This window comes from Bradysia coprophila, unplaced genomic scaffold (genome assembly GCF_014529535.1).
Source record: "Bradysia coprophila strain Holo2 unplaced genomic scaffold, BU_Bcop_v1 contig_324, whole genome shotgun sequence".
NCBI classification, from domain to species: Eukaryota; Metazoa; Arthropoda; class Insecta; order Diptera; family Sciaridae; genus Bradysia; species Bradysia coprophila.
In genome coordinates, this window is record NW_023503584.1 from 2,415,742 (window position 1) to 2,434,532 (window position 18,791).

Sequence of the window (18,791 nt, forward strand, 5' to 3'; positions counted from 1 at the left end):
TGATAATACCGATAAATAATCGATTCTAAGGAAATATTCGATATTTTATCAATCGAATGTATAAAACATACCTAGCGGAACTTTTAGGTGTTCGCCGGTGTAATCATAAACCTTCTTTAGAAACCAGTGTTTCGTCATTGAAATCATATTTCCGGTCCATATCAGATACCGGCTTTTGATTCATTCAAACTCTGTTTTTCAGGGAAAAAATCGAAATTATTCCTCGTTAAATAAGTTGCCCGATGTCAAAACATTCTATTCCACAAACTCCAAATTCATTTTTAACGTTTCCGAAACATAAAACAAACAAAGGATTTACGTTTACACTTTATAACAGTTACGGCACTAATTTATTAATGTAAACATTGGCATTGTGTAACATGGAAAAGAACGCTGCGTGTCATTTTCCATTTCCATTTGAATCTATAAAATTTTGCAGTGAAATCATGATACAACGAGCCGGAGATTTTAAACCGTTCATTTCCTCCGAAAGTGTTTTGTCAACACCGAAAATTGAGTGTATAATGTCAACTGTAATTTACCCCGTCCTATTGATGCCAATCTTCCTTGTAATCATTAACATAACTCCAAATTAATGGCATTATATCGTTGGTAATGTTGTAGTACGTATAAACCAATTTCAGTGTAATTGCAAACTTGACCTTGTTTCACGGGTTAAACTTTCTCATTCTTCTGTTGGACTTGAAGTATCATAAATATCGTTTATCATAACAAGGAAAGCTCGTGTTACCATTCCACGTTGTTATATATCCTAAGCATAGAATGTTCACTGAACATTGTTCAGTTCACCCCTTTCCCACATTTCCTTTCCTAATTACAACTTCGAATATATACATATTCGACTACGCCATGATTTATACACCAATTGAATTGGAATGGTTTTTCGGGTATATTGTGTGGCACTGTTTTATATTGTTTAGAAATTGTTTCGATCTGATATCTATTACACTGAGACTATCTGTGGCTAAAATCTATATATATGTTGGAGTCGGAAATGTTTAACACTAAGGAGTAAAGACGCCTTTCGTCGTGGATTTTCAATTTATACCTTCGATGGTAAACATATCCAGACAGTGTGAGAGATGATGGTTTGTTGGTTGGTAATTTATTGAGCTTAATTTAGTAAGAAAGGCATTAGAGTAATTTATTGATCAATATACATTATGTGCTTTTAATAATGATAGTCCGTGTTTGTCGAAATTAGGGTTGGTCCCTCATTTGATTGTCGGTTAAACCGATGATAATGGGAAAATGTACATAATCGTTGATGTCGTGACATAAAATAATCACAATGTTTTCCATCCGGTGCAATGATCAGCGCTTTAATTCTTGAAGCCGGTTTTCATTTTATTTAAATTTTTTAATTTTATTTCACTGACTACTCCATTTATGACTTTAACTCATTGCGTGATACTGAGAATATTTCCGATGTTAAATTCATTCGAAAAACGATTTCATGTCAGATGCACCGATGAAAAAGAATCAAAGGATCTACTTCAGACATTTATGGTATACTTGCTGTGATAACATGGATCTCGTCTATACGTTGAACAAGCACGGCACATTTCTATCGTGGGTAAACCGTCTGATTTGCAACTCCTGTTTTACGCCACGAAACAAAATTACAGAATTTTTCTCGTTATTTGTTTCCATTGGGTGATAAGTTGTATTTGGTGTGGACGGTTGATTTTCGCCACTTTCGCCTGTTGTCCTCACTTTGTTTAGGCAACAGATTACATTAGATGAATTTGCTATTTTTTACAAATACATAACACTCAGGCGTGGGGTAATTTGGCACACGTTGCTAAAACAACGCATTTTTCAACTACGTAAAAGGTGAACTCGCACACGATTTTTCGATTTTCGATTTTTTGCGTGTGCAAGTTCACCTTTTACGTAGTTTAAAAGTGCGGAGCCATGTGTTGCGTCTCATGTATAAATCATTCCTCAGTGTTTGATGTAGAATCTTCTACTTCACTTGTTTCAACATAAATTTTACAGGCAGTAAGAAGACTGTTGCTCATATGGCGTGAAATACCAACATTCATATAGCGAGATTCTAACATAGGCGTATCACTTTCTCATTTAGTCCATTATCCCTTGTCGAAAAATCAGTGATTTACCCCCAGAAACTTTCCGTTGTGATTTCGACCTAGAGTGTTTTCGGAGCAAAATTGAAAATGGTCGCGAATTCGATGGAGAATGTACAGAGGGATTCTTTTGAAAAACATCGTACCGAAATCGGACGCATTTTCCAGTGGACTTTTTTATATGTGCCTAGAAAGGTATTCAACCCTAGAAGCCAAAACCACTTTCAAAAAAATTCTTCGAAGTTTGTGTGGCAGGTGAGAGGTGATCAAACACCGAAAACTTGCACTTTTCTTACAAAAAAATTCTCCAGTTACGCGAGCCGTACAGGGTCGTGTGGGGTGTCATTAGAAAGGTAATCACACCCCACGTACTATTGTACCGAATAGGGGCTTATTGCGTTTAAAATTCATCGACACTGAAATATGTGCAGTTAAAGTTTTCAACCGAAGACTTACACTGTTCTTATAGAAATTTCTCGAGGTAGACAAAACGTACATGGTCGTGTAGGGTGTCACTCCTAGTGCTTTTCGATCCAACACAAATGCGGCTGCCATCGAGATTTGTAATTATAAGTTTCAGGGGAACATGTTCCTCATCCATCCTTCGCACATGACCTAGACTATGTCTGGGTCATTATAAAGCTGATACAGTTTATGGTTGAATCCTCCAAAAATTGACCGAATAATTCTCCTTTCAAACACTAAAAGAGTCTGTTCATCTCGTTGTGTTATGCACCAAGCTTCAAAAGATTCCACGATCCCTCGGCACTCTCCATTTTTTAACGTTCAACAAGAACGCTCTTTTCAGCTATGTATTTTCTATTCAAATTTTTGTTCAGAAAAACTGTAGCTACCATTCGCCATAGCCCAGTTTTGTTTCGATTTTGTTTTATTGGAATGTTGAATTATCATATTGGGTTCTAATATATGTATTTCGATTCGACCCTTGCAAGACAAACTCATATCCTGTTGATGGTATAGTAAAGTGGTGTGCTGTACTGAGCGTAAACAATCTAAAATATCGGATGGATTTTATAGCAACGGAATGATATATTTTTTATCGCACGGCCCCGTTCGGGATGATATATTATCTGAAAGAACCAAATAAATTTAACCTTTTTTTTCTTCCCCGGATAAAAACAACAACAACAACTGTAATAAAGCGGGGAAGGGATGGGATAAAGTTATTTACACTTCATACCAAATAAAATAAAAATAAAACCTCGACATTCAACGGAAGGTCGAAGTATTCTTTTATGGACTATAAAATTGTAGTGGCGAATCAAAATCTATTTCAACATAATTCGATGGAAAAAATGGAATGCGTTTTCCACTCTCAAATTATGGAAAAAATAAAAACATCTGGCGGCCTATCACTTACTTTACATCGGAAACAACATTTTTTTTTCATGTTTATTTACTTTCCAATGGTTTCCCCATATGAAATGAAATATTTTTCAGTTAATACACGGACGTGGATATATGTATTTAGTTCGGATACATAATCACACCCCTATGGGAATTGGGTAAAAATATATTTTTTGTTATGTGCATATTCAATGTACAGTGACCCACTTCTCTATGAATGAATAAGATATTTTCTCATGTCGCGAACAGCACAGAAAAAAGGTTATATTTCCATTATTATTCTCATCTGACGAGTTATGAAAGATATTCATCAAATATGCAATTGGTTCCGAGAGATTTGAAGTGCAAAAATTTTGTGTACTTTCATATAAAATCGTTAAACTTTTCTTTAAAAAAATGAAAATCATTCTGATTACGATGGCACGTGTTGTTGTGGAACGTCTATCCAATTTTTTTTTCTGTAAAAAAAGAAGCCCCCATAAGATCTATGAAATTTAATATTTTTTTTTATAGATTCTCACTAAACACGCGCAACATTAATGCCATAACTTCTATCCGTAATGTGATGAAATTTACGAAGCTTTAAAATTGAAATTAAATTTTCTGTGACTGTATTTAGCGGAAGTTCACCGGAAGAACTTCTTTTTTGCAAAAAAAAAAAATCATGCTCGAATTGTCAATATTATTCAGCAATTTGTTCTTTTGTGTTCCGACGCTTGGGAATGATATACTGAAATTTTAACGGTGAGAATGTAGTTTCATTCGCATTAAGTCGATACAATAGCCGAATAATCCGAATCTGTTTTAGACAACCATGACAAAAATTATTGATGAGTTTGGCTTGCATTGTTTTTATACGACAAAACAAATGAAGTAAAAGATTTCTTGCAAATCATAAAATTACTTCACGTTTTAGAACCGGCCAGACATACGTTACCGACGACGAAAGTTAACAATTAGCTATGACACAGCGTTTGTTGAAACTATCGAAGTAAAAGATTTTGAAAAGATAAGTTATTAATATTCCGGTTCATGTAACATTTGTTCTGATATTTCCATATAAATCTTTCCTGTAATTCTATAATTCGAATAATTTCAAATTCCAACCTAATTTTTGTTCAGTCCAGTCAATCGACATCTGATGTTTTGGATTCGACATGACGAACAAAAGCCACGTTATAGCATTGAAACAAAGAAATATTAAAGTGAAATTTCATGCATATCTAACATCTGTTAGCGATAGCGACACTCAGAAGTAAACGACAAACTCCAATGCGGGCTTATATACCAGATCACACTTCTTAGTGAATTTTGTCTGGCGGGTGTTTTTCTATTCACTGGGGTCAATGTGAATGCAATAGCATCAAAATTTCGGTCATGTCAAATCACGAAAGAAAAAGTGATTTTTTGAGTTTTCTTTTTGTCTGGCAGCTCACACTTCTTAGTGAACTTTGTCTGTCGGGTGTTTTTCTGTTCATTGGAGTCCGTGGGCATCGAATGATACCAATTTCAGATCATGGGTCATCACGACAAAAGTCGGCCATGTTGGGCTTTTAAGATTGTCTGGCAGCTCACAGTTCGTGACGAATTTTGTCTGGCGGGGTTTTTTCTGTTTATTTAGGTCCGTGGGCATCGAATGACACCAATTTCAGGTCGTGGGCTAATCACGACAAAAAGCGACCATTTTTCGATTTCCCTTTTGTCTGGCATGTCCCAATATGCATTTTCCAGGAAAATAGTAGAACATTTTTTGTCGCTCGTATTCATGGGCACCCTTTGGCACCCAAGAGAATTCCAGGACCATATGAGGGACTCAAAATACCACTGGCTCCAGGTCTAAAAGCATGTTTAACAAAAATGAAGTAAAAGATTTGAAATCAATCTCTTCTTATTACTTAGATAAAATAAAGCAATAAATCGGATATAATAAAATTGCTGTTATACTTGCCGTCTGTGAAAGTTTTACTTTTCGCCTCTGAACTGAGGAAAAAATATTCCAAGCGAAACACAATGATGAATTGCATTTTATATCTTTCTATTTAATTATTGATTTAGCAATTAGGGGGCATCCATATGGAGCAACAATATTGCTTTAGTCATTGTACATTTTCAGTGGGTGATACCGAGTTCACTTTTTCTAATAAACGTTTCTATCCTCACAGCAAGGATCTGTTTGTAACCCTACATATGGGGTAATTAGGGTTACTTATTCATTCATAAAAAATGCAAATGACCACGACGGATCGGTAATACGTTTCTTTGTAATGAGAATTGAATCGAGAACATTGTCGGATTTTACTGCCATTAGTAAAAGTGCATTAATCGCCGTTCATAGCCAGTTCCAGTCGTAAAATATGAAAACATTGTACGACGAACTTTGGAAATTCATTTTCCTTTTTCAAACATTTGCATTGTGTCCATTCGGCCGGAATGGATTTCAAGATTACATTCTGGCTTTCTGTTCACTTCTCTACTTTGTGATTTTAGTCGTTTTCTCGCTTATAGCCATGTTCCATAACAGTATTATTTACGATAGCAATGCGATTTCGGCTATGGTTGTAGGGCTAGTGGTCCTAAGCAACTCATTGACGTTCCTGATAATAATTCTACAGGCGTTTGTGTCGCGTTATGATTTGAAAAACTTTATAACCGAAATTGGTTGTATCGATGAAATGTTTGGAATCAAACTTCACTGGCCGGTCGACTATACTACACTGAAGCGGAAATATTTGTTAAAATTGAGTGTCAATTTGTTGGTCACCAAAGGACTGCTGGGATTTATAATAATGTTCCTTGCATTCGGTACACGACAACCTTTTTTCCTCTTTTGGTTGCCCATATCGTTTTCCTGCGCTGTCATTAACATGCGATGCATACAACACATATTTTTCGTCGATTTGCTACGCGAGCGATTGGAATTTCTGAATCAACGATTAGTGGAAATAGCACAACGTCGATCGAAGAAATCGAAATTACTTCTGTCCGTTGACGCCTACAACCGTTTGACGAAGCCAAGACCTATGCGTGATGACTTCGATGAAATGTTGGCATTGAAACGAATCTATTCAATGATTTGGAATGCTAGCATCTATTTGAACGATTGCTTTGGATGGTCAGTGTTGGCTATTGTAACGCGATCGTTTATTGGATTCACATGTAATGGATATTGGCTGTTCTTGGGATTCAAAAGTCTCATTGACTTTGACCTGATCGTGGATGCTGCAGCAAATTTTGTGTTGAGTGTAATACAACTATCGGCGCTGTGTTTGTCCTGCTTCCTTTGCACCGGTTGTGTAAGTTCACTTGTCACAAATAAATTTTATTTTATTTATTTATTTCGGAATAATCATCGACAGCGTGATCGCCAACTGATGATGAATAAATAACAATTAATTCCTTAAAAATCATAAATCGTCAACAATTTATCAAACAAAACCGGACAAACTTAGAACGAAAACCAATAATCACTTCAAAAAGAATAAGAAATTAAAAAAAACGAATGTAGCAATACCGAAACCAACCTTCATCCAACTACACGGCTATGGTATCAGAAGACATATGAGCCAACAGCGAATTTAAGTTCACAATCAATTGACAGAGCCTTGATCAATCGGCGAAACGTGGTCCTAAGGGTCAGTGGGTCAACCAAACGACTAAAATTGTTAAAAATCCTGGACAAATTGCAAACCGGTTCAAAAAAGCCATAAAACGTACGATGAGCCGGTACGCGTAAAAACTCGTGAAAACGGAGGGTCCTGAAAGGTTGGTTCACGATGAACTTCGAAGCAAGGTCGGGAGCATCAATACGGCCGTTGAGAATATCGTGTACGAAAAAGGCGCACAGATTTATCCTTCGCCTTGTCAGAGTCTCAATCCCGAGAGTTTTACACCTAGACTCATAGGAGGGAAGCCTGAAATTAGCGTCTCTTCTTACAGTCCGACGAAGGGCATAAATAACAAAGTTCTTTTGTATCGATTCAATCTTAGCCACTCTATCGGCTTGCCAGGGATACCAAACAACTGAAGCATACTCAAGATGTGAGCGAACGAGCGCACAGTAGACACTAACAAGCGCTTTTAAGTTGGTGAAGCCGTAACACATTCGCTTAACGAATCCAAGCATCGCGTATGCTTTTGATACAACATATTCAACGTGAAAATTAAAATTGAGTGCGCTGTCAAGGAAGACTCCAAGATCGCGAATAAGCGTCACACGTTCTAACACGGAAGCAACGATACAATAGTTAAACAATATTGGGTCTCTGGATCGGTGAAAAGAAATCACCTTACATTTATCAACATTCAGCGGAAGTCGGTTACGGCAACACCAGCGTGAGAGAGCGTCAAGGTCACGCTGAAGCAATACACAATCGAGTATAGAGCTCACACGAAGAAATATTTTCAAGTCATCAGCGAACAACAGAAACTTGGATGAAGCAAACACAGACGTGACGTCATTGACGAAAACAATAAACAAAAGAGGACCGAGGTGACTACCTTGAGGAACTCCTGACGTTACGTCAAACAAACGTGACTTCCAACTCGACAACTTTACGTACTGGGAACGGCCAACCAGGTACGAGTGAATCCAACCAAGCAGACTTGAGTGAATGCCAACCTCATTGAGCTTCTGTACTAGCAAGCTGTGAGACACCCTGTCAAACGCCTTACGTATGTCAGTGTACACAGCATCCAACTGAAAGCCGGACTCCATGACATTGACAGCATCATTAACAAAATCCACTAGATTAGATGAAGTTGATCTCCTCCTCATGAATCCGTGTTGTTTGAAAGACACTACTCTCTTAAGCTTACACATCAACTTACCGGCTACGATCGACTCGAAAAACTTCCCAAACGTCGGCAGTATCGCTACACCTCTGTAGTTTTCGATACTAGACCTAGCGCCGCTCTTGAAAACGGGGGTGACGTAAGAAACTTTCCACCGTTTAGGGAAACTAGTCCTCAGCGACAGATTAAATATAAAGAGAAGCGGAGCGGTTAAGCCATCTGAGCAGTTCTTTAAAAACAAAGGTGAGACATTATCTGGGCCATCGCCTTTTGATGTCTTCACACCATTGAGCGACTTATACACTTCGTCATAGCTAACTGACAACGATCCAATATCCACCGACTTCGGAATCCCAAACTCAGCCCCATCGTTTCTGTCGTCAGCACCGTACACTCCCTCAAAAAAATCGGCGAAAAGCTCACACTTGTCTCGCATCTTGTCAGCTACGACACTGCCCTTACGCATAGTCTTCGGATACCCACGAGATTCACGTCTAGAATTCACATAGGACCAAAACTTCGTAGGATCAGAGACCAGGCCTTCCTGTACTTTAGACAGATAAAACGCATAGCAAGATCTTTGGGAAGCCTGAAATTGCCTGCGAAGAGAACAAAAAGCAAGGCGATCATCGTACCTTTTCGAGCGCTTGAACCTCTTGTGAGCCACATCCTTCCTCTGCTTCAACTTCATCAGCTTATCTGTATACCAGGGAGGGCGACGGAAGCATTGAGCCTTTTTCAGAGGTACATGAGAACGAAATCCAGTCAAGAGCGTATCATAGAACACGTCAACAACCTCATCAACACCAGCCTCATCAGAAAACAACCCATGCCAATCACAGCTTGATAAGTACGAGCTTAAGGCGGGGAAATTCGCCCTACGAAAGTCGAACTCGCGAACTGTCGGACTAGTTTCGTCGATACCCAATTGATCAACCATGAAATCAACTTCCATGGCGCCATGAAAGACAGCATCGACTTTACACAAAGGATCCAACGAACTTCTTACCGTCACGTCACTGTCGTTAGCAAAGATGAGGTCGAGCACGTTACCATGGTCATTAACGACATTGTTCATCTGGAAAAAGCCAGAACCCAGGAGCAAATGAATCAGCTGTCCTTTCGTTTCACACTCAACATTCGTTGGAAGATATACATTACCATCAACCGGATACTCCTCGTCAGACGCATTAACAGCGGACGATAAAGAGTCAGGGATCCATTGAACCTTAGGAATGTTAAAATCACCCACCACAAAAAAACGATCACCGTCATTCAATTCAATCGAATCAATCACTTTCTCAAGCGCCAAATGATATCTCAGATAGACAGCTACAGATGAACCAGACGGTATGTACAGGCAGCAGATATATACACAACAACGTTCAAACTTCAACTTAACGACCAACAACTCAACATCAACAATGCCATCAATGTTTACCATCTCACTGTTAATGTCTGAACGAACTGCTATCAAGACCCCTCCACCACTTACCTTTTCACTATTGAGCACCGACCTGTCAATTCTGTGAACTACGAAAATGCTCTCATCAAATAATTCGCCATTCAATATCGATGGATGAAGGTTGGTTTCTGTCAACGCGATGGCACCGTACGCGCATTCAGAAGACGACAAGAAAAATTCGTTGGTTTTCATTCTAAGTCCCCTAACATTCTGATAAAACAACGGAACATACTTCTTAACAACAAAAGCTTTATCAATCAAATTATGACTCGACACACAATCTCTATCATTAACAACACTTTCTACAACTGGAATATTGGTTGCAACTTCACTAGCTAAGTCACTTACTAGTTCGTCAAAAAATCCGGTAGAGTCTACCGTCGTCATATTCACATTTACTAATTCGGAAGCAAAGGCGAAAATATTGTCTCCTTCAGATCCAGCTATTGTGACGTCATTGGAATTAGGGGCGATAACATCGTTGGTGTTTGTGTCGCTGATTGAAGTGTGGTCGATTGCGTCGCTGGTGTCAATGTGATCGATTGTGGCACCGGTGTACATGTGATCAATTGAGCCACTGGAGCGGGTATTTGGGCTAACGTTTCGAATGGTTCCAGCTGTTCGTTGGTACGATCTGTCGATAACGTCGATGACACTGGGACTACGGGCAATATCGGCGTAACTGATGATGTAAGGTCGATTATATCCATTGGTTTCGTGTGCTCCTCCATGGGTTTGTGACCAGCGTTTTTGACTAAAAAATTGTCCAAGGAAACAGTTCCTTTACGTTCAGTGTGGACGTAGTCACGAATTTTCACTCCGACAGGCCAGGTGTTAGGAGATACAGCTCTTGTATACATCGAATCAGGCAACGATATTCTGAACTGGAGGTATGAAAGGTCAGAAAAACTTCTACCAGCTGGTTTCAATAAGTTGACACGAATAAGACTCCTGTCAATCGACAACGAACCGGATAAGTAGTCAATTATATGTTCAGGAAGCGTATTTGTACCAATGTTGGATATCACAATGCTTCTACGCCGATCAATTGTTTTCGTACTTGCAGCTACAACAGCAGCGTCCGTTGAATTCGTAACAGCAGCAAAGGAGGCAGTGGCTGAGACGTTAGAACAAGTGACGAACTTCTTGGTGAGGAGCGAACGATCAGAATAAGCAGTGTCCTCCTCTCTACGTCTCTTCGGATGTTGTTTGGTGCAACTTTCAGCTCTATTTAACGGCGATGAAGCAGAAGACAACGTCGTTGCTAGTTTGTCAGTCAACATCGCAAACCCACTCAATAGATTTTGAGAAATGGAATTCATCGTCGAGTTAATATCGTCCTTCATAGATTCGAATGGGTTTTGTGACAGTGAAATCTTAATTGCGTTTATGTCGTCTTTCATTGTGTCCATTGAGATTAGAATCTGTTTATTTCCATTGTTGCATTCGATGCAGTACCAGTAGATGTTTGAACAATTTACGATGGCGTTGAGCGTTGTTTTTGTTAACGATGCACATTTCGCATGGAATCGGAGTCGACACGACCCGTTGCACAAAATAAAATCTGAATTTGTGATTTCAGCTTTACAGGTACCGCACGCGTTCGCCATTTTGTTGATTGCACACAAGCGTAAATGTGAAAAGCGAGAATGTGAATATTTGCGGACACTGATCAAAACAAACAAAAATGTCGTAGATGTGCTGCACGGTGTTTTAGAAAGACAACACTTTCAACAGACTTAAATTGGTACTACCAACTACGATGCAATTTGTGCGACTGCTATCTGTTACGATATAAAAACAACGAACAACTCATTCGAAAGTGACACCGATTATTATTATATAACTAACGGTTCACTTATCCAACATTCATACAATGTCGTAGTAAAATCATCCGTGAAGCACAACACATACAACGCAGCAGTAGAGCAATTAACATCAAACACAAAATTCACAAAGCTCGACTGTCCAATAAACGCTATCACTGTATTGTGTATCGATAACAGATTACGTAATGGTTCATCTACCGTCAAAAAATGTCGTAAAACCCAATTTTGAATCCATTAATTTGCCAATTCAAGCCGTCAGAATGATGAATAAATTAGTTGAAAATGTAACACGACCACTACTTAATGTTCACGATCAAATTTAGTTTTAATTTCTAATATCTTACAAATGAAAACAACAATTTAACACAGTGCAACTTCAGACATGCACGTTCATTTTTTAATTTTATTTTATTTTTCATTTCATTTCATTTTATCATTTAAATGATTATTTCTCATTATCTTTTGGTCGTGTCTTCATTATAGGCGGAAGACACGGGACGTTTGTTAAATAAAATTGAGAAGTGGGACAACAACGATCAATTAAATTTTCTGGTGAGAGAGTTCTCACTTCAGATTCTACACGAACGCATTGTTCTATCAGCAAAAGGTTTTTTCACCATCAATTTGGATTTGCTGGGATCGGTATGTTGAAAGCCAACGCTAGCGGATCCATTTTGCTACTTTAATATCGAATGTTTTTTGCAGTTAGCAGCAGCAACTCTGTCCTATTTGGTGATTTTAATACAATTTCAATCAACTGAAAACATTCATGTCTAGAGATGATTTCAAGTGTGACGCTGGATTGCTACGAATGGAAATTGGTTCCGGTTTCTGTTAACATTTTGCTGTGAGAAGTAAGATCCTATAGTAGAGGACATTATCCAAGGTTTGGATGGATATGATGTTGTTTTAGAAGTTCATTTGTTTGTAGAATTAGAGGATGTCACGGTTCGTTAGAAACGAGATAAAATATGGACCGCCGACCATTAATAGTTTTTTTTCTTCATATTATTAATGAGTTATGAACAAGATTTTCACAAAGGATTTTTCCTCGGCCGTTTCAGAGAACCAGCAGCTGTGTCGCGCACAGCCGGTAAGATTTTAACCTCTACCAATATCACCATTTTAAAACTTTCACTGTCACTTCTACTCCGAGATATCGCCCATTGAAAACACCCTATGCCCAATCCAACACTGGGTTGGTCCTTGGTGAGCTTTGGGAACTTTTTACACCCTTCCAGTGGACTGTATTTTTACCAAAAATTAATTAGCTGTTTGGCCTTAACCTTAAGCTTTAAAACGAGAAAGAGTTGTGTTAATCTTATCGGCGGCTATCTTATCATCTGTTATCGACAACGACTGCTGGAATAAACGACAATCTCTGACTAATTCGGTCTTTTATAACAGAAGAAATACTTTCAAAAAAAATGAAGTAATAGATTTGAAATTAATCTCTTGAAAATACAAATGAAGTAACAGATTCGATAGTAAAACTATTGATATGCATACCATTTCAGGAATTTGTTAAGTCATGTGTCAATTTTACGTAAGTAAGAATAGGTCGACAAGTTTAACACTTGTTCAAATCAACCTGTGTGAGGGATTTTGAAAAACGACCTGCCGAAATCAGCCGCATTTTCTAGTGGATTTTTTGATATGTGCCTAGATAGGTATTGGTCCCTAGAAGCCAAAACCACACACAAAGAAACTGTTTTCCCCATTCGATACTAGTCTTAACTTTCCAATAATACCAAACATGCATGGCTAATAAGCTGAGATACGTTGCTTGGCATTGTTTTAGATAGAGTGACTTCGAAAAAGTGAACCAGCCGCTAAAATTTCTGCAAAAAATATTTTTTCATCAATAATTTCACGTGCACGAAATTTTTTGAGTAGCAATACTGAGCATCAAATTTTCATTTCAAAACCACATTCATCAAAACACTACCCATGCATGTTTGGTATTATTTGAAAGCTAAGGCCAGTATCAGGGGAAAACCGTTTGTTTGCGTTTCTGTTGCTTTTCAGATATATGGAAACCGTTAGAAGTTCGCCGAAATTATCCATTTTTTACCCATACTTTCATCTACTCATAACTCAGTGTGGTTGAGTTTTAAACCCAACAAGACCCAATCCAAGACCCAAGACCCCGAAAGTACATGCAATTACCTTTCTAATGACACCCCACATGACCTTCTACGTTTCGTGGCCTACGAGAGATTTCCATAAGAAAAGTGCATGTTTTCGGTTTTTGGTCACCACTCACTAGCCAGACAAGCTTAAACGATTTTTTTTTAAAGTGGTTTTGGCTTCTAGGGACCAATACCCATCTAGGCACATATCGAAAAATCCACTAGAAAATGCGTCCGGTTTCGGCAGGTCGTTTTTCAAAAGAATCCCTCTGTAAGTGTTACTGTGCCTCGCACTCACAGTGAGTTTTTCTAAGCCCAGTTCGTTTTCACTCAACTACGACAGATTCCTGGTCCTGAAACTTTTGCGTAAGACGTGAAAATTGCTAACCCATAGCGAACCAGTGTGTTAACACTATGTAAAACACGAAGTAATAACTTGGGTAACAGGAAATCACTCATGTAATTCTGAAGAACATCCTACATTCAATTATTTTTCGGATAAAAGAATAAAATGAAATTGTAACTTAGTTGTTTATTCCTAGAATCCTCTAAAGATTATACAATTAATCGAAGACAATCGCGTTTTGGCTTTTTAGTTTATGAATTCAAGCTGTTTAGAGCTTCGTTTTAAAAAAAATGTTATACTAAAGAGTCGACCGCTGCAATGTCCGATTTAAAATTCTGTCACTATCAGGTTCGTATTCAACTCTTTGGAATGAACGAACGTGTCACTTCCATTTTTTTTAAACAAATGAAATATTCCGAATTTTTCCATAAAATATTTCTGGTCCCGTAAACCGTTTTATGCATATAGCCCAAGGCACAACCATTCTCAATGGTCAAATAGAAACAACCGCAACAAAAAAACATCCGCAACACATGACTGATTTTTCTCTATACCGCAAATGAAATGAAAAATGCTACACAAACTAGGCAAAAATGAAAACAGGAATCATCCCATGATGTCAATGAACGTCCGAATTTCAAATTGACTATTTTTCAATGAAATGTTCCCCATACTGAATAAAGCATCAGAAGAAATTATTTCTATCTTTTTGTTAGATATGTACCCCGACAATTGAACACCTTTCTTATTTCCCTCAGGTATACTGGAGGTATACTGACACTGGAATGGATTCAGCTAGTTTGTGAATATATCTTTTTTGCTTTTAAACTCGTAACGACATCATTATTTCATGACGGGAGATAGATATGACCGTGTTGTGTTATATATATCTACATTGTGCTGTACGATAAATTTTTTTTTGGCTAAGTGAAGGTATACATTTACAGTCATAATCTCGGAATATAATAGCTAACATTCGTAATATACTTGATGTGGTATATGAATGAATGATATGAATTCTCTGCTGCTAATTTATTTTCTTGAAAACTTTGCAGAGATTGACATTGTCACAATGATTTTATTAAAAACTCAAAACAGGAGGAAAAAGTTTGCAGAAATTTACTTTCGAGGTATAAAGCTGATGGGTGCGTTGTACGTATAAATGCAGGTGAAGGAAAGAGAATTTAAAAATTCGTTTAATTAAATACTTTCTTTGACTTTCCGTTTATCTTTATAATATATACGTCCCACAGCTAACCGAGAAAAAAATATTTCTCCGGAATATATCACAAAATGACTTTTCGGCAAGCATTCACATTTCAGCAAGGTTGAAAATAAAATCATTTAACCGTCCCCCAACGTCCTATCGTAGAAACAATTCACCCGAGAAAAAGCAATTCAAAACAAACAGCTAACGACCAAAAGATGACATGTCTAATATACGGATATATAGAATTTGTAGCTCAACAGTGCTATTAGTCCGTGCTAGACATTAGCCATATCTATATAAGTATAGCCTATGTCGGTACAAAAGAGCATACGAGAAAAAAACACATTCGTATTTATAACACTCCAAAATTACATTTTCTGAGTAAACATACAATTTACAATCATGAGTTGAATAATATATATTGGCAGTTATACAATACGAAACCAAAGAAAATACCGGAAAAACGTTTCCTATATAAATAATAGAGAGTTCATTGTTTATGGATAATGGAAAATGCCAGCGATAGTCAAACTTTGCGAGTGACAAAATTTTCTGCTCTCTTAACGATGAACCGAAAAACACCAGAGACTCTCTTGCATATATAAGATTTGCCAAAACAAAAACACTTGTAGCTTTCCATGCATTTTCCTCTTTTGTTTGGGAGAGAAACAATGTGTTTCACAGCTGTGTGTCTAATGTAATGAGAATGTGAAACTCGGTTCCATTCTGTTGGCTCTCCGTTATAGTACAGACTATTAATGGTCGAGGGAATGCGCTGGTGTCGGCTTGAATGGTCATTGATTAATGCGACGAAAGTCAGGTTTTTTTGACAACTTTTTGGCACCTCTGCAAAGACATTTAAACATAATGTCTGACTCAGTTATTGCAATTATGATGTTATTAACTCTTGAATATTGATTTGTTGATTCAATTTTTGTTGGAAATGAAACAACAAACATGTCGCAATAATCAAATCTGTTACTTCTTCTGTTTAAAGTATTGCAATGGTAAACACCAAAGATCTTTTACTTCATTTGAATGCATGCACATATTGCTTTATAAGCAGTACTAGTCATGGCACAATGTTTATTTTTGGCGTCTTTGTCGATAGCAGATGACTAGCCGTTTCTTATTGCAAATACGTTTACGTCATCCATTCTTATTGCAATTCTCATTGAATCGTAGATGACTACTAGTCTGACTAGCCGTTTCTCCGTGCGTCGCAAATTTTTTTATTGGGGTGCTTTTGCAGATGGTATTATATGAGGCACTTCGACAAAATTCAAGAACACGATGTTCAGGGTTCGAATGTTCGAGTGCAGGTGCGGACAGTGTGATATTAATAAAATTAACACTAACTTTGCACGGTTAAAAGGCGTTGTTCACTGTAAAAGTTTATCTGCACCTTTTTACACAAAAGCCTTCCACTTCGACGTTCTTTCGACTTACAGTCGATGACTTTGAAATAAGTGACGCATTTCATTTCAGGCGTTTTTCAGCTGATCCACTCATACAAACAAATATCGTTTTAGGTCCTTAAACGGTTTTACCACTACACAAGCATGCGTGTTCATTCTTCACCCGTATAAACACTGCTAATGCATTTGTTTGTACGCATGGATCAGTTGAAAAAACAGCTGAAACAACATGCGGCATTTATTTGAATGTCGCCGACTGTATGAAAATTTGAAATAATTTGAAAATCAGTTTTTCTAACACCATGACCTCTTCAGTTAGAACTATAAGTGGAATATAGAGACTATTTCTACGGACAATCAAATAAAACATATCCAGGAGAAAATAAAGGACTGTATTTCGTCGCAAACCTTACACTCTTCTTTCCCAAATAGCATCAACAGTACCGTACACATAAAAGACGTACAACTCGAAAATATTTTATACACGACTTGCATGTGCGAAAACACAATCCTATATACCTCTGGTTTGATTTATAATTTTGAGCATTACTTCCAACAGTCTTGACAAACCAAGCAGTATCCCGCGAACTGTCGATTAGAACGGTCGCATTTGATAATACGTCCCAAACATAGAATCGGATTCATGATTATAGCCATAATATCATGTTACTTAGAGTGAAGTAGTAAATCATTTCTCGGCGGGTTCTTTTTAAATTTCGGTTTGTTATATATATATATCTCTGCTGCAGAGATTTAAGTTATTCGTGCGGTCTGTGTGTGATTTTTTTTTTTTGGTGTGTATGATATTACTGTTCAATGAATGGGATTACTGTTTTTGTGATAAGAAAACGACAAAAAATATATTGAATTTCTGGAGATTTTCGGGCTGAAGATATTTGTTGTACGTGAGGTTTTCAAACGAAAATATAATTGAAAATGTATGTGAGATGAAAAACGTAATTTTAAGATAAGTCCTCTTTATCCTGTTTTGAAATGAAAATGGGAAACCTTGTTATGTTTTAACTGAATTTACATTTAATGCCTACATGTTCCCTGTTCGATTCGATATTGTTTTTTTGTTTTTTGTAAATAAATTCTTCCATTTAACTCGTATGTGATGTATCGAACGAATATCATCTGTGAGTGTTCTATATCAATTAATTAGAATTTATTTTTACAACCTACATAAATAATCGCAACGCAACCATTCACACTAGGTTTGCCACATTTTACTCGGATTCGATTCATTCTGTTTTTGATTGATTTGTTAATTTATTCAGTGGTTGCCGATAACAATCATTTCCATTTTGTAAAATAAATAAATTCAAAAATTTGAAAGAAATGTTAAGGTCTTCCGATACTTTTGGATTTATAAATATATTTCGTGACAATCAATGGTTTATAATGAGCTTTTTCAATGTGATACAACACAGCTTTCAAGTTGAAATCGGTTGAATTCTTTAACTCATATATTCAAGGTGATTGTATCAATTAATTGGTACAGACAGTTTCTGCTTATATTAGCCATTCGATACTAAAACTCTAATGCATAAAATTATGATTTCGTTATACAAATTTAATATTCAGTTGAGACGTGACTTAAATCATGTCTTGACTCTTGACACCTGCCTTTTCTGTTCTGCATTGTAATAACAGAATAACAAGAAATTGAACATGCAAAATATGAAAATTTCAAAGTATTTTTCTTTAGAAACTTTCGACAAGTTAGTTCTGCATTGGGAATTCCATTTCATTTAACATTTGTCTTATCGCTCGGCAGATATTTGTTCGAGTGAAAATGTAATTACTGTGCCGACGTATTTGATTAAAATAAGAAAGCTTAAAATTCCATATTGTTGTTGTATAGTCAGTTCTTTAGTTAGTCTATTCAAACCAGAGAAATGATAACAGATAGCGTTGCTGCCGTCTCATCGCAGCGCCATCTGTTATCATTTATCTGGGTCAAATCTAAGTGTTCTGGGAATTGATACAAAGAGCAACGATTTTAAATCTAGAATTTGTGTTAAAATAAGCATTCTCATAAGGTCTTATTGACACCCACAAAGGCGGGTGGCACCGAGGGGCAAACCACTCAAAAGAGTTGCAAAGAGTTGCACGCAA

The 18,791-nt window shown here is 37.2% G+C and overlaps 2 protein-coding genes across 3 annotated transcripts in view; one reads left to right on the plus strand and one right to left on the minus strand.

Annotated features, from left to right (window-relative positions):
• LOC119079434 (diuretic hormone receptor-like) overlaps positions 1-18,791 on the plus strand; it is a 99,144-nt gene that overhangs the window by 13,847 nt on the left and 66,506 nt on the right. The window lies entirely within an intron of this gene.
• On the minus strand, positions 9,877-11,503 carry LOC119079436. Its single transcript, XM_037187349.1, has one exon. It carries the CDS (start codon positions 11,343-11,345, stop codon positions 10,179-10,181), a length of 1,167 nt encoding a protein of 388 aa, XP_037043244.1. The 5' UTR covers positions 11,346-11,503; the 3' UTR covers positions 9,877-10,178.

Excerpts from the sequence above, each read along its gene's own strand:
- LOC119079436 (XM_037187349.1), bottom strand. The coding sequence starts at position 11,345 with ATGGCGAACGCGTGCGGTACCTGTAAAGCTGAAATCACAAATTCAGAT.